Raw genomic sequence first — 17,449 nt, forward strand, 5'->3', positions numbered from 1 at the left:
TTGAGGAATAGGGCTGCAAGATTGCCACATCTGTTCCTACCCACCTGATACTGAAAAAAGTGTCACACACTCTAGACGACTTAAAACTTACCCAAGTGCCCGCTTGCCTCTCTTCAATGGCCTCTTGCAGCATTTACATCCTCTGCTACCCACTAAAGTATGCCATACTTGAGCCATTGGAGTAAAGTCCCATTCAAGTCTATGGAAAGTTACTGCACAGGTGGGGAAAAAAGATTTCTCAGCAGAGGATGCCAACACTGCAGGAGGCCATCACTATTAGAGGACAGTAAATAGCAAATTAGTTGGGTGGTTGGTGTTTCGTTTAAAGCAGTAGTATACCACACTTTTTTTTTTTAACCCTGCAAGATAATTTCATAATGTGCTAGTATGAATTGCATACTAGAACATTATGAAATACTTACCTTAGAACGAAGCCTTCCAGCAGCTGTCACTGCTTACAGGGTTTCCATCTTTGACCGGTTATCCTTCCGGGTTTGCGTCCTCTGGCCCGTCTGATTGGCCGCGCCGTGATCACATCACTCCCGCACATGGGTCACGGACCACGGCACGGAGGTCTAAAGGGACTGCACAGGTATGCCGGACCTTCAGAGCACATGTGCTGGTGACATCACTGGCTGCATGCAATGTGAAGATCTCCTAAACTGTACAGGTTTAGGAGATATTCACTGTACCTACAGGTAAGCCTTATTATTTTCATTGTTTCTTTATTTTCATTTCCTTTGTTTCTTTCACATTACCTGACATACAATTTTTCTTAAAATGTTCATATTAATCCTGTGGATATTGTAGGCACCCTTTGGGAAGGAGCCCAAAGTCTTTCTGGTGACAAGGACGCAGACATTTTTCACATCATCAGCCCTTGAAGAAAGTCTTCCACTGGTAATTTGAAGAGATGTGGGTGGCTTTAGGCCTATGCCAGAATTCATTGCTGGTTACATCACCGATAGCCTGCAAATGCAAACTTTAAAAACTAGGCAGGCATTTCACAATCCTATGTGGATCCACATTGCCAAATCTTCACATGGCCTGTAATGAATATCAAGAATTATCATGTTAGCAGCATATAGCACAAGAACCTAATTTAGGACACAGATTTTAAAGCAGATCTTCACTGCATCTAAGTACTATAAACCGAAAACACTATTTAAATTAATTTATAATATTCAAAGCAAAGTCGCACATTCATCCATGTCATCTAATGATATGATGGCAGGCTCAAACACTGTCAAAAAAGGGGTTCAAGGCTAAACCTATGCAAATCATTTTTAGAAAGCCAGTACTCATTAGAAACTTTTGCACGGTCCAGTCCAAGAATGTTCAGCACCTCATGGTGCCTACTATTCAATGCCAAGCTCAATTTCAAACTACAGTGCCTTGAAAAAGTATTCACACCCCTTGAAATTTTCCACATTTTGTCATGTTACAACCAAAAACATAAAATGTATTTTATGAGATAGACCAACACAAAGTGGCACATAATTGTGAAGTGGAAGGAAAATACATGCTTTTCAAAATTTTTTACAAATAAATATCTGAAAAGTGTGGCATGCATTTGAATTCAGCCCCCGAGTCCATACTTTGTAGAACCACCTTTCGCTGCAATTACAGCTGCAAGTCTTTTTGGGGATGTCTCTACCAGCTTTGCACATTTATAGAGTAAAATTTTTGCCCATTCTACTTTGCAAAATAGCTCACGCTCTGTCAGCTTGGATGGGGAGCGTCTGAGAACAGCAATTGTCAAGCCTTGCCACAGATTCGCCACTGGATTTAGGTCTGGACCTTGACTGGGCCATTCTAACACATGAATATGCTTTGATCTAAACCATTCTATTGTAGCTCTGGCTGTATGTTTAGGGTCTATGTCCTGCTGGAAGGTGAACCTCCGCCCCAGTCTCAAGTCTTTTGCAGGGTCTAAATGGTTTTCTTCTAATGCTGTGTACACACGATCGCACATTCCGACAACAAAATCCATGTTTTTTTTCCGACGGACGTTGGCTCAAACTTGTCTTGCATACACATGGTCACACAAATGTTGTCGGAAATTCTGAACGTCAAGAACGCGGTGACCTACAACACGTACGACGAGCCAAGAAAAATTAAGTTCAATAGCCAGTGCAGATCTTCTGCTTGATTCCGAGCATGAGTGGAATTTTGTACACATGATCGGAATTTCCGACAACAGATTTTGCTGCCGGAAAATTTGAGATCCAGATCTCAAATTTTGTTTGTTGGAAATTCCGACGTGTCCGATGAAGCCTACACACGGTTAGAATTTTCAACAACAAGCTCCCATCGAACATTCGTTGTCAGAAATTCCGACCGTGTATACGCGGCATAAGATTGCCCTGTATTTGGTTCCATCCATCTTCCCAACTCTGACCAGCTTCCCTGTCCTTGCCGAAGAAAAGCATCCCCACAACATGATGCTGCCACCACCTTGTTTCATGGTGGGGATGGTGTGTTCAGGGTGATGTGCAGTGTTCGTTTTCCGCCAGACAAAGCGTTTTGCTTTTAGGCCAAAAAGTTCAATTTCAGTCTCATCTGACCAGAGCACCTTCTTCCACTTGTTTTCTGTGTCCCCCACATGGCTTCTCGCAAACGGGACTTCTTATGGCTTTCTTTCAACAATGGCTTTCTTCTTGCCACTCTTCCATAAAGGCCAGATTTGTAGAGTGCGTGACTAATAGTTGATCTCTGCAGCTCCTCCAGAGTTACCGTGGGTTTCTTGGCTACTTCTCTAATTAATGCTCTCCTTGCCCAGCCTGTCAGTTTAGGTGGACGGCCATGTCTTGGTAGGTTTGCAGTTGTGCCATACTCTTTCCATTTTCGGATGATGGATTGAACAGTGCTCTGTGAGATGTTCAAAGCTTGGGATATGGATATTTTTTTATATCCTAACCCTGCTTTAAACTTCTCCACAACTTAATCCCTGACCTGTCTGGTGTGTTCCTTTGCCTTTATGATGTGGTTTGTTCACTGATTCTCTAACAAACCTCCAAGGGCTTCACAGAACAGCTATTTATACTGAGATTAAATTACACACAGGTGGACTCAATTTACTAATTAGGTGCTTTACTGAAAACAATTGGTTCCATTAGATTTAAGTTAGGGGTATCAGAGTAAAGGGGCTGAATACAAATGCACTCCGCGCTTTTCACATATTTATTTTTTAAAAATTGTGAAAACCATTTAGCATTTTCCTTCCACTTCACAATTATGTGCCACTTTGTGTTGGTCCATCACATAAAATCCCAATAAAATACATTTACGTTTTTGGTTGTAACATGACAAAATGTAGAAAATTTCAAGGGGTATAAATACTTTTTCAAGTCAAGGCTGGCCATAGATAACCCAGTTTTTTGGGGGGATTTTTTTGATTAGCCAAGAGACTGATCGATTATGTCATTGAGTTCTGTCAAAGGCACATGTGATCAAACTGTGATCAGTGCAAATTACCCCAGTAGGGAAAGGGGAGGCAGGGATCCTCCATCCACCTAGTTTCTGTGGATGGAAGAATCTGAGAAAGTTAACATTCAGTCCGCTGGGTGAAAGAATAACTAACTGTATGTGGCCAACTTTAGAAACATGTCAACCACAAAACAAGCACAGTAATGTTGTCAACATGTTGATATTCAGGACCACACTGATATTTAAGTTTTTGGTAGAGGCCAGAAAGTCAAAATTAACTTCATTAAAGAAAACTTGAACTGTGGAAGCTGTGCTACTAATAATCACCAGTATTGCAGCTGACCTGTTCCCTATTCCTAGAGCTGCACGATTCTGACCAAAATGTGAATCACAATTTTTTTGCCTTGAATACAGATCACGATTCTCGCAGCATAACAAAATATTTCACATTATACAAAAAAAATTGGTCTAACTTTACTGTTTAGTTTTCTATTAATTCATTAAAGTGTGTTTTTTCCCAAAAAATTGCATTTGAAAGACCACTGCACTAAAACAGTGTGACATAAAATATTGCAACATCCATCATTTTATTCTCTAGGGTTTCTGCTAAAATATATATATATATATATATATATATATATATATATATATATATATATATATATATATATATATATATATATATATATATATAATATTTGGTTCTAAGTAATTTTCTAGCAAAAAAATACTGATTTTAACTTGTAAACAACAAGTGTCATAAAAAGGTTTAGCCTTTAAGTGGTTAAACTTCCCTCATTTACAGACCAAAGTTCATTCCTTTGATCTATTCTAAAAGGAGGACATGTTACAATGTTTCTCCTTACCTCTGTCGAAGGGATGATGTCATTAACTTGGCAGGCTGCCTGTTTTTTATTTTTTATTTTTATTTTTAGACAGCTGTCAGCTGTGAGCAGAGAACGCTGCATAGAATCGGAAAAATGCTTTGTTAAGAACACGAGGGGGGAAGAATCGCAATCTGATTCTTTGACTATTAATTAGGACTGTGGAAATTAACTATTAATTAATCGATTAATTTTTTTGATCGATCAAAATTCTTTTGATCGGTACTCACCTCTCCGCCGGCTTTCGGGTCTTCAGGGAGTTCCGTCGGAAATCCGGTGACGTCACGGACATCGACGTTGCGTTCCACCGACATCATTTCCGCCTGATGCGTCATCACGGAGGTTTGTCCTTCTGTGATTGGCGTTATTTGCTATCTAGCCATTAGGAAGTGTTAGACGATGAGGCGCAGGCGCTGTGCGTGTTGTGCTCCACCGACCTCGCTTCCGGTTGACACACCAACCAGGGGGTTCGGTCTTCCCGGACTGCTGAGAACTGGGGAGCTAAAACAGCGGTGTACCAGTGGAGGAATACTCAGTCATAAAAACTGCATTATTCATCAGGTTCAATGAAATACAAATACTGCAGAAAAATGACTGAAATTTAAAATAAGTTCTCCTTCAGATGGACAATATGAGCAAATCCATCCTATTCTCATTCTATGCCATACTGCACAAAACCCATTTTTTACATAGATTTATCCATGATCTGTACGTGCCTTATAATTAATCGAAATTCGTCAATTAATCGATTCAAAAAAAAAAAAATTAGAAAATTAAAAAAATCGATTAATCAAACACGAAAAATTTAATCAGTAACAGCCCTACTATTAATCGTGCAGCTCTACCTGTTCCTAATGCTATATTCTGCACCGTGTCTCTGTGTGTTGGCAGCTATCTTGGTACAGGCAGGGATTTGCTTCCACACGTCAGAATTTCCCCCTAATGGCTGGTGATATGGTGATGGATGAGGTAATATTCAAGAAGTAGCAGGAGAAGTTCAGAAAGCACAACTCAACAGAATGAAGCAAGCAGAAGCAGTGAGATGCTGCCACTACAAGACCTCTGGTACTCTTCCTCTCCAGCAAGGATAACAGTGAGTGGTGACATTACCAAATCTCAAGACATTAGCAGTCAAAGGCAGCAGTGCCTCAATCTCAACATACAGGAGTGCCTAGGCACATGAAGTACACTGCTATTTTTCAGGAAGATTGTAGGACAAAACCAGAAATCCTTCACTGTGCTGCTAATATTTCTCAATGTTCTCTATGATATATCAAAGTTTCACTTTCTGAGGACAAGTCCATTTTATTAATTTATTAATCTCTGCATCACTGCTCTGTTTACTTATTTTTTTGTCATTTAAATGATGCCAGTATATGCCAAAGTAGTTTACAGAAACTGGAGTGCAAGGTTTGGTTCTCTGAAGTTTATTCTGGGTGGTATGGATTCATCCCAGAATCCCAAAACTGGTAAGTGTAAAGACCAGATTATTCTGTGTATGTGTGTGTGTGTCTTTCCTGGTGTCTTAATAGCAGCATACAAGTGAGGGCAGAGCGCCAACCACATGTATGCTGCCATGTATAGGCACCAGGAAAGGAAAATTATTGAAAGATTGAAGTTACGGTATTTTAAACCTTAATTCTTTTGTAAAGATTTCAGCAGTGCAGGTCTACATTTACATGGGATGCTGCTTTCTCACCCTTTTAAAACGTTATTTTCTTCCTTTTTTGGTTGGTCCCATTTTCTTTATCGTACATCACGGGACACAGAGCACCATAGTAATAACTATGTGTGTTATAGAATCTAGAGTGTTTATTCACGCTACCATGTAAGAAATAATGAAATGACACGGGAAAAGCTGCTTGCACCGACTAGGGTCCTAACTACCCCCTATTAAGACAATAGACTAGATATAAAATGTGGTGCTGCGCTGATCCAAAAGTAATTTAAAAATCGTGCTGTGACACTCCCAATCTGGATGAGTATAAAGCTAGCCTTATGGAGGCGTGGGATGCACTAAAAGTGAACTTGCTGATATGTAAAGAAAAGCAAAGTGCAGCGTGCAGTGGGGTGTGTACTCTCTAGAGTTATGCAGACTCACCGCCGCCCCCCCCCCCCCCCCCCCGTGGGGGTCAAGGCAGCTCCCCGTTTTTCTCTCTCTTCCCCCCCCCCCCCCTCCCCACACTGGATCTGCTGATCAGCAGATCCGAACGGCGCCCGCGGGAAACACATTTCTTTAAATGAAAGAGATGGGCGTGTTGGGGGAGGGAAAGGGGCGTGGCTTACCGCTGCGTCGTGTATGTGACCCAGTGTCCACCTGAAACACACGGCGCAAGGCTGCTGAGCCCATAAATCAGTCTCTAAGCATACAGTGCAGCTGGCTGAATGGACACAGGAGCAGTAAGATCATGTAAGGCTGGTGCATTCAGGCATTCCCAGGACACATTTACTCAGCATCAGGCTGAGCTTTAAAGCGGGGGTTCACCCACACCGCCAAAAAAAAAAATATTAAAAGCCAGCAGCTACAAATACTGCAGCTGCTGACTTTTAATACATGGCCACTTACCTGTCCCAGGGTCCAGCTGCCGCCGCCATCCTAGGTGAGGGAATCAGGAAGTGAAGCGTTGCGGCTTCACTTCCCGGTTCCCTACTGCGCATGCGCGAGTCGCGCTGCGCATCCCTAGTGGTCCCCGCTCTCTCCTGGGAGCTGTGTGTTCCCAGCAGACAGCGCGGTCGGGACGGGAAGAGGCATAGACTCCCATGGGAGTCTATGCCGGAAGTGGGTGCAAATACCTGTCTTAGACAGGTATCTGCACCTCCCTCCCCCCTGAAAGGTGCCAAATGTGACACCGGAGGTGGGGAGGGTTCCGAAAAGCGGAAGTTCCATTTTTGTGTGGAACTCCACTTTAATAGCAGCATATTCGCTGGACTATAGCTCAGCAGGTGGTGCGTTTGTTACTTTTAGTACCTCCGCTTTTGTGCTTAGGATTATGCCTTCCAGGAAGGGGGGTGCAAACACCTCCAAAAGGGGACAAAGGGCATCACCTTCGGGCACTGAGGACCCTAATTACGCCTCTGCAATGCAATCTTAGCCTAAAGGACTAGAAGTGGCTGGTCAGGGTGAGCCATTGGGACCATTAGGTGTTGCAGCTGTTTCCAACATTTCAGCCCCTGTCTATGTAACTGAGGACATTTTATCCTCAGCCCTGGTGGGGTTAGAAGAAAGGTTTGCTGCTTTAATCGCATCTTCTACCCAAAGTGGGAGAAAACGCGAAAGGATCCCCCTCCCCCGCCCCTCTAACAAGGGAGCAGTGGGCAGAGAGGGATGAGTTACCCTTAGGGAATCAGGAAGAGGGACAGACTAGCGATTCCTCTTCTGAGGAAACCACTGTGGAAGAACCCTTTTCAGCCTCACATTCTGAGAAATTGCTGGTGCAATTCCTTACAGAAATGGTCCGCTCTGCATTCAAGCTGCCCCTAACTGAGTCAGCTGAAAGGTCCGTTACTTCTTTGGGGTCTCTAAAACCCCCTCAGGCTCTGCATGCCTTTCCTATGCATCTATTAATTTTATATGCTGAATGGGAGCACCCAGATAAGCATTATCTCCCTCCAAAAAAGATTTCAGCACTTTATCCTATGGAGGAGAAATTCACCAAAAAATGGAGTATACAAGCAGTTGATGCTGCTATATCCTGTGTGAATAAAAGTTTAACTTGTCCAGTAGACAATGCTCAAATGTTTAGAGATCCAACAGATAAGAGATTGGAATTTTTACTGAAAACCTCTTTTTCCTTGGCAGGTGCAGTGACTCAACCTGCAGTTGCTGCAATAGGCATTTGTCAATCCCTAAAAGACCAGTTTAAACAGGTTCTCAAAGAGATCCCTGTCCAGCAGGCCCAGGACTTAGCCAAGCTACCAAGGGCATTATGTTTTGCAATTGATGCAATTAAGGATTCTATTCATCAGGCGTCTCGCCTTACGCTCTTGCTAGTGCATATGCGTAGGATCCTGTGGTTGAAAAATTGGTCTGCCGAAGATCCATGCAAAAAGCTCCTGGCTTGGTTTCCTTTTCATGGGGAACGGCTGTTTGGGGATGATTTGGATAAATACACCCAAAAGATTTCAAGTGGGAAAAGTACCCTTTTACCTGTCAAATACAGGAGTAAACGTCCCTCCTTTAAACGAGCCTCTTCTCCAGGGCCAGGGGCATCAGCCTCTAGGCAGTCGCAATGGCCCCCCGCTGTCAGGTTCAAGAGGTAAACCACAACGTCAAGCCCAGGCCAAAAGAAGTCCTGGGGGCGGAAGCCTACAAAACAGAATTCCAAGATCTCCTTATGAAGGGGCGCCCCCGCTCGCTCGGGTGGGGGGAAGGCTTCTGCTGTTTTCAGAAGTTTGGCAGGAAAAGATTCAGGACAGATGGGTCATCTCCACAATAACCCTAGGTTACAAACTAGAGTTCCGAGAATTCCCATCACCTCGTTTTCTGAGGTCGAGCGTCCCCAAAGATCCAGAGAAGGAGTTTCTGTTTCTAGCATTAGATCGGTTGATGTCTCAAGGGGTGATCATGGAAATTCCTGCAGAGGAGCAAGGTTTGGGGTTTTAATCAAACCTCTTCACGGTGCCCAAACCAAATGGGGATGCCAGACCGATTCTAGATCTCAAGGATCTGCATCGGTTCCCGAGTGGCGGCTCCTTTCGCAAGGAATCAATCAGGTCAGTAGTTTCCATCCCACAAGGAGGAGAACTTCTGGCGTCAATCGACATCAAGGATGCATACCTGGATGTGCCTATTTTTCCTGCTCACCAGAAGTATCTGCGATTCGAAGTAGAACTGCACCATTTTCAGTTTGTAGCTTTGCCCTTCAGTCTAGCTACTGCACCCCGGGTATTTACAAAGGTTTTGGCCCCATCTTTAGCCAGACTAAGGGCGCAGGGTATAACAGTCATGGCATACCAGTCATGGCATACCTGGACGACCTGCTGCTGGTAGATCGGACGGTAGCCCGCTTGGAAAAATACGTGGTCAGCACGGTCAAATATCTGGAATGCCTAGGTTGGATTTTCAACCTAGAAAAATCTATCTTAAAACAACTAAAAAGGCTGGAGCACCTAAGTCTGATCAGACACAAACCAGAGAAGGGTGTTTTTGCCCCAGGCAAAGATCAGCGCAATAAAGGAATTGGTCTTGCACCTTTTGTGGGCTTTGGAAAAAAAGGTTTTCTCTCTGGATCCTGCCATTCTTTTGTAATGGCTTCAGAAATTACCGAATGGACCACGAAAGTCCGTCCCTTAGACTCGTTTAACCCTGCATACATGCGGTCATGAAGAGATAATTCCTTCCTTTCTTCACTTAAGCCAAGCGTAACATGAATAGCTTTAAGGAGCCCATCTACCTCTACTAGGGATAGCTTAAATTTGGAGGGGGGCCACCTCAGCCTCCTCTTCCGAGTCTTTAACGGAAGGAGCAGGGGACTGCTCTTCCCTGCTTGAAGGGTCTTCAGGTAGAGCTTCCACCACGGGATAGAAAGGGAACCCTGGGAAGACTCTGAAGTGGATTGCTGACTAGCAGCTGGATTAACTAAAGAGTCATGAAAAGTTTGAATCGTGGCATATAGTTCCTTCTTTACAAAGGCAACCAGGTCATCACAAACAGAAGCTGATTCCTCCTTGACTAAAGAAGTAATGCAAGCCCTGCACAGGGCTTTTTTCCAATTGTCTCACATTTTGGCCTTGCAAGAAGGACATTTCTTTTTTGGGTCAGAGCTTTTAGCCTGAAAAACAAAAGGGGACAAAAAACCAGGGGACCTTTTAGTGAGACCCAGTCTCTGCTTTAAAAAGGACCACCACACAGGTGCACTAAGAAGAAACCAGTCAGCCTCTAGTGCCCAGACAGGCCCCTTGCCACTAAGGAGAAGAAAAAAGGAGAGAGACCAAAACCACAAACACAGGCAAGAGAAAAAGGCAGACTTTAACCGCTGCCTCCTACCTGAGCCTTGCTGGTGCCTGTGCCTGTCCCCACTGCTGCATATGCCAACTTTTCCATAGCAGGCATGCAGCTTTCCAGTCGTGGCTTCACCCGCCGCTTCCGGACTCCCATAGTGCCTCTGCACCGGACCTCCTCCCCCCTGTGTCCACAGCGGAAATGACGTTTTCGCCGTCCCGGTGACCCGCTCTGTCACTTCCGGCGCGGCCGCAGGAAAACATGGTGGCGACGCACTCGCGCCACCGCTTCCTAAGACTGTGCGGGTCACCGAATCTACTGCTCTCACTAAGCACCAGGAGGGGAAGAGGAGCCCGATTACTACTGCTGAAGATGCCTGGGTAGGACGGGAGGACAGTGGGTCTCTAGCGGAGGAAAAAAGAGAAGGAAGCCCTGTCTCTCAGGAGCACCCAAGAGATCTTGACTCCACTCCCATAGGTGTTCCCTCCGGGCCGGAGGAAACACAAAAACTGAGGTATAAGTTCTGGAGGAAGAAGGTGTTTCCTATGGTCCGGTGGGAGGAGTCACTATCTCAGGTGCTGTCCTGAAAGACGCCTTGGGAAAATAGGATTTTTATAACAGCTTACCTGTAAAATCCTTTTCTTGGAGTACATCACGGGACACAGAGGTCCCTCCCCTCTTTTGGGATATATGTATATTTCTTTGCTACAAAAACTGTAACAAGATAAGGGTGGTGCTAAGTTGGTCTAGACAGTAGGATAAACCCACATCCCAAATGTGTCTAGGCAAATGGAAAATTGTTCCTCTTGCGGGACTTTAAAAGAAGAACCTACTCAAAAGTAATAAGGAGTATGAGGAGTGTGAGTTTAGATGAAATTTAGGTGTTTATTAGGGTATAGACCTAAACAGGTCCATGGTATACCTTGCAAGAGGAACAATTTTCCATTTGCTACAAAAACTGAGGTACTCCTGGTATAGGAAGGGTTATATAGGGAGGAAACTTCCAGTCTTGGGTGTGCCAGTGTCCATCACCTGAAGGTGGCCTATAACCCACAGTTATTACTATGGTGCTCTGTGTCCTGTGATGTACTCCAAGAAAAGGATTTTACAGGTAAGCTGTTATAAAAATCCTATTATTGCTGCCCCAAGGGTTAGCTCCTTTGCCTAGCAGGGGTCTATCGAGCCACTCTTTTGTGCATGTCAAAAGACTACAGCCCCATGTGGGGAAAATGCCTGCACCGACATGCGCACACACATATGCACCTGTAAATATGTCTAAACACATGATAATGCTAGGAGCATTTAGCACTTGAGCATTAATTCATTTTAATGGCCAGAATAAATAATTAATATGGCCAATAAAATTAGTTAAAGAGGAGTTCCAGTCTGTAAAAAAAAAAAAAAAATAAAATAAAAAAGTCAGCAGCTACAAATACTATAGGACACTACTACTATAAGGACACTTACCAGTCCAGGAATGCCGTGATGTCGGTACCCCTAGCCGATTCGTCAATCGGCTTCGGGTGCAGGCGGCAGTATCTGTAGTAAGGGAAACAGGAAGTGAAGTTTCACGGCTTCACAGCTCGTTTCCTAATGTGCATGCGCGAGTCGCGCTGCGCTTTCTGAATGGTCCCGCCAACTTCTGGGACCTCTGGGTGATCCAGAAAGCAGCGGGAGGAGGGGCTGGAAATGTCATAGATCGCTGGGTGGCAATATTACCCAGAAGTGGGAGCGGGTTCCTGTCAAAACCATGTCCCCTCACCAAAAAAAAAAAAAGTGCCAAATATGGCAAAGGAGGGGGGGGGGGGGGGGGTTGGGTGCGAACAAGTGGAGCTTCCCCATATGGGTGGAGATTCACTTTAATAGCAGCATATAAGTGAGGGCAGAGCACTAACGACACGTATGCTGCCATGTATAGGCACCAGGAAAGGAAAACATTTATGGAAAGATTGAAGTTACGGTATTTTAAACCTTAATTCTTTGCTTAAAGATTTCAGCAATGCAGGTCTTTTACATGGGGCGCCGCTTTTCACACCTGTAAAACTTTATTTTCTTCCTTGTTTGGCTGGTCCCATTATTGCTGCCCCCATCTTCCTGTTTTAAAGGTAGCTCCTTTGCCCAGCAGGGTTCTATCGAGCCACTCATTTGTGCAGCCCCATGCCCCGACGTGCACACACACGCACCCGTAAACATGTCTAAACACGCATTAATGCTAGGCGCGTTTACCACTTGAGCATTAATTCATTTTAATAGCCAGAATAATGTAATATTTTGGCCAATAAAATGAATTCATGCCCAAGTGCTCGATGCGTTTACAAGCGTCGGGCATTTTTTTTCTGCCAAAAGACCACTGCCATGAGGAAAGGCGTCTAGGAGAGACAGCAAAACGTCTGGTGTGCATGAGGCCTTCCTCTCTGTAAAGTATTTCAGAAAATACTGACATTTTGTAAATGAGAGACAGAAGTAAACAGAGAGCAAAAACAGAAGGCCTGAAGGTGCAGCTCAGCATGGAATGGCCATTTAGAAGTATAGGAAAAACTATACCATCTTGCACAGATAAAACATGATGCTGTAACATTGCATTATATGTCAGGATGGACAGGCTGAAGTCTCAGCCCCATCTTTCAACAATGTATTAAATAAGGCCACTAGACATAATAATACAGAGCCTGCTGTACACATAACTTATGCAGTCACACTCACCTTCTATACACAGCACTGGGAACGATTCCAGCAGCAGCACTGAAAACACACAACAATCTTCCAGTTCCGGGTTAAGCCCCTGCTGCTCATGGGAAATGAAGTCTTCTGAAAGGCTGCCACCCTGAATGAGCGGCCTGAAAAACTACAGTACCCGGCATGCATTGCGGACTACTTTAACTTCGGAGTGATAGAAAGAAGCACGCTTCCGGTTTGATTGTTATGCTGTCAGTTTGACGAAGTTCTGTTGACTCTCTATATTTCCTGTGTGGGTTTATTCATGTGATAAACTGTATACAGTAGCCATACACTCTGTACTGCACAGCTCTGCTATGCAAGTGATTGTTATATACAGGTGTGATCACCTGACTGCATGGAGCTGCACTTTTCCAGGGAAAGTCACTAATTTTAAACGTATTCCATATAAAACATTGTGACGGCATCTATGAACAGACCAGCAATAAAGTATGGACGATTACTACAACCTGACAGAGGGCGCAATTCACTGCCTGGTACTCACAATGAGATTATCGGAAGAATGATCCTCTGTTTTTTTTTTTTTTGCATGCTAATCTCATATTGAAAATAAAGAGTTTGCTTCTACAACAGAATATCATTTTTTTTTTTCTGTGGGTGATTTGACATCTGCTAAAAGTGATCCCGTCGGCAGATTCACCACGGGATAATTTTTATGGGCAGCGGGAGAGGAGTCACCTCCTCCGGGCGCTTACCAGACGTTTCCCCCTTTTACTGGAGCAGTAAGTTAATTCGGCAATGATCCAGTCCATCAGATGGCTAGGCAGGAAGTCAAGTGAGGGCAAGATGGCCCCCCACTCGGCTCTATTCCCTTGGCGGACAGGAGCGACTTCTGATGTCACTTCCGGTATCGGGGCAGATAAACGGGAGTTTTTTTTTTCTTAAAGTCAAAATGTAATTTTATTTTATTTTTTTGCTTTTAAAGGTAAATGCGAGATCTGGGGGTCTTTTTGACCCCAGATCTCTCAATAAAAAGGACCCGTCATGCTTATTTCTATTACATTTCTTGTAATAGGAATAACAGTTATAAATAAAAAATAAAGGGACAGTGTAAAAAAAAAAAAAAAAAAGTAAAATAAATAAGAAAAAAAAATGTAAAGCGCCCATCCCTCCATGCTCGTCTGAAGAAGCGAACGCATACGAAAGTCGGTGTTCAAACCACACATGTGAGGTATCCACGGGATTGTTAGGGCGAGAGCAATAATTCTAGTACTCCTCTGTAACTCTAAGCAGGGAACCCTGTAAATTTTTTTTTTTTTTACCGGTTTTACCATCCAGGCCCTCGGATTTACCATTTGACGGCCTGGATGCTGAACGGCGCATCTTACAACTTTACAACTGAAGCGTTGTACGAAAAAGGTTGTCAACACTATACTAAGTAGTCGTAAATTAGTCACTAGGAAAATTTACGGAAAATTTGGAAGACCTTTAGGTCCTGGCAGAGGAGGAGAGGGAGTGATTTTTTTTCTCTGCCTTCTGTCCTGGATTTCCTCCAAAGTGGCGTTGACAAAGCTTTGTCAATTTGGACCCTGCTAGTACAAGTTGCTGCCCTGTCAGTTTTCTTTAATAGGCTTGCTGAATACCCCTTGATTAAGAGATTACTCTTGGCAAGATCTAGATCCACACCGAGGTCAACCAAACAAGTGGCCCCCTGGGACTTATCCTTAGTCCTCAACACACTTACCAAGGAACCTTTTGAGCCACTAGAGGGAGCTACATTAAAGTGGTTTACATTAAAGATCCCTCTTCTGTTAACTGTAACTTCAGGTAGAAGGATCTTGGATCTGGAAACTCTCTCCTGTAAAGACCCCTTTTTGAGAGTCCTGGAGGACAGGGTTATTATAAAGCCAGATACCCTATACCTGCCTAAAAGTCTCTACCTCTTTTCACAGGTCACAAGTAGTGATTCTACCTAGTTTTTGCAGTTCTCCCCCAAAAATAGGGAAGAAGAAAGGTTTAGCTTTCTAGATGTCAGAAGTGTCAAATGTTTTCCATTTGAAAATCACTAGAGAATTCAGGGGTTCTTCTCAGCATTTGATTTTATTTAGTGGTCCCAAGAAGGGTACTAAAGCATCCAGAACTTATATTGCTAGATTGATTCCAGACACTATTCTCTGGGCATACAGATTTTCCAATCAGGCCCCTCCTGAAAAAAATCAGAGCCCATTCTACCAGATCATTAGCTACTTCATGGGTAGAACGAGCAGGAGCTTCATGGGAAGAAATATCCAACCTCTTATCTCCATTGTTATTTGGGTGCTACCAGTAGATTTTATTTATTCCTTTTCCTCCCCCCCTACATGCTACTATAATTATTCATTGTTACCCACTCACTTCCCAATCCCTTACTACCCAGATTCTACCATGTTTACCAGTCAACTACCAATTCCTTATCTCCATTGCTATTTTCACCTTTATACTATGATATACTTTCTATACAATTATTATCATTGTCACTGTTGACACTATTCTCAATGGCACATTATTATTTACACTTATTTTCAGCCCTACATGGATCCGGTGTCCATGGATGCCTGTCCACCGTGGGTGGGGTTTTGGATTTGGGTCACCTCTCTCTATATGCTCCCTCAGTTCCCGTGCCTGACATTACCGGTGGGCCCCCAATATCCAGCACCTCACCATGCCTCCTATACACAGCAGACCTGTCTGTAAGTACTACTATATGACTGGTCCCATACCAATACAGTGGGGCAAAAAAGTATTTAGTCAGCCACCAATTGTGCAAGTTCTCCCATATAAAAAGATGGGAGAGGCCTGTAATTGTCATCATAGGTATACCTCAACTATGAGAGACAAAATGTGGAAACAAATCCAGACAATTACATTGTCTGATTTTTGAAAGAATTTATTTGCAAATTATGGTGGAAAATAAGTATTTGGTCAATATCAAAAGTTCATCTCAATACTTTGTTATATATCCTTTGTTGGCAATGACAGAGGTCAAACGTTTTCTGTAAGTCTTCACAAGGTTGTCACACACTGTTGCTGGTATGTTGGCCCATTCCTCCATGCAGATCTCCTCTAGAGCAGTGATGTTTTGGGGCTGTCGCTGAGCAACATGGACTTTTAACTCCCTCCAAAGGTTTTCTATGGGGTTGAGATCTGGAGACTGGCTAGGCCACTCCAGGACCTTGAAATGCTTCTGACGAAGCCACTCCTTCATTGCCCGGGCGGTGTTTTTGGGATCATTGTCATGCTGAAAGACCCAGCCACGTTTCATCTTCAATGCCCTTGCTGATGAGAGGAGGTTTGCACTCAAAATCTCACGATACATGGCCCCATTCATTCTTTCATGTACACGGATCAGTCGTCCTGTTCCCTTTGCAGAGAAACAGCCCCAAAGCATGATGTTGCCACCCCATGCTTCACAGTAGGTATGGTGTTCTTTGGTTGCAACTCAGCATTCTCTCCCCTCCAAACACGATGAGTTGTGTTTCTACCAAACAGTTCTACTTTGGTTTCATCTGACCATTTGAAATTCTCCCAGTCCTCTTCTGGATCATCCAAATGCTCTCTAGCAATCCTCAGACAGGCCCGGACATGTACTGGCTTAAGCAGGGGGACACGTCTGTCCCGGTAGGATCTGAGTCCCTAGCGGCGTAGTGTGTTACTAATGGTAGCCTTTGTTACGTTGGTCCCAGCTCTTGGCAGGTCATTCACTAGGTCCCCCCGTGTGGTTCTGGGATTTTTGCTCACCATTCTTGTGATCATTTTGACCCCACGGGGTGAGATCTTGCGTGGAGCCCCAGATCGAAGGAAATTATCAGTGGTCTTGTATGTCTTCCATTTTCTAATTATTGCTCCCACAGTTGATTTCTTCACACCAAGCTGCTTGCCTATTGCAGATTCAGTCTTCCCAGCCTGGTGCAGGTCTATTATTTTGTTTCTGGTGTCCTTGACAGCTCTTTGGTCTGCACCATAATGGAGTTTGGAGTGTGACCATTTGAGGTTGTGGACAGGTGTATTTTTTGCTGATAACAAGTTAAAACAGGTGCCATTAATACAGGTAATGAGTGGAGGACAGATGAGCCTCTTAAAGAAGAAGATACAGGTCTGTGAGAGCCAGAAATCTTGCTTGTTTGTAGGTGACCAAATACTTATTTTCCACCATAATTTGCAAATAAATTCTTTCAAAAATCAGACAATGTGATTGTCTGGATTTGTTTTCCACATTTTGTCTCTCATAGTTGAGGGATACCTATGATGACAATTACAGGCCTCTCTCATCTTTTTAAGTGGGAGAACTTGCACAATTGGTGGCTGGCTAAATACTTTTTTGCCCCACTGTATGTATGTAATTTCATCTGTTATATGTCAATTATTGAATAACTATCTATCTTGTTCTAGATTATTATCATGTGCTTTGCTCCTGATGAGTGGGAATACCAAATGATAAAACGCGTCGAGCTAATTGAAGCTGTATCTGGATCTACATATG

The 17,449-nt window shown here is 43.6% G+C and overlaps 1 protein-coding gene across 2 annotated transcripts in view; it reads right to left on the reverse strand.

Moving 5' to 3' along the window:
• DCAF17 (DDB1 and CUL4 associated factor 17) overlaps positions 1-13,082 on the reverse strand; it is a 66,863-nt gene extending 53,781 nt beyond the window's left edge. For both annotated transcript variants that reach the window (XM_073633917.1, XM_073633916.1), the window contains exons 1-2: positions 12,958-13,082; positions 759-1,047 (exon numbers count right to left, since the gene is read on the reverse strand). In XM_073633917.1, the coding sequence (XP_073490018.1) occupies positions 759-947 (189 nt within the window). In that variant the 5' untranslated portion in view covers positions 948-1,047; positions 12,958-13,082. The remainder of the gene's footprint in view (positions 1-758; positions 1,048-12,957) is intronic.
• Between the last annotated feature and the right edge of the window lie 4,367 nt (positions 13,083-17,449).

This window comes from Aquarana catesbeiana, linkage group LG06, assembly GCF_042186555.1.
Source record: "Aquarana catesbeiana isolate 2022-GZ linkage group LG06, ASM4218655v1, whole genome shotgun sequence".
NCBI classification, from domain to species: Eukaryota; Metazoa; Chordata; class Amphibia; order Anura; family Ranidae; genus Aquarana; species Aquarana catesbeiana.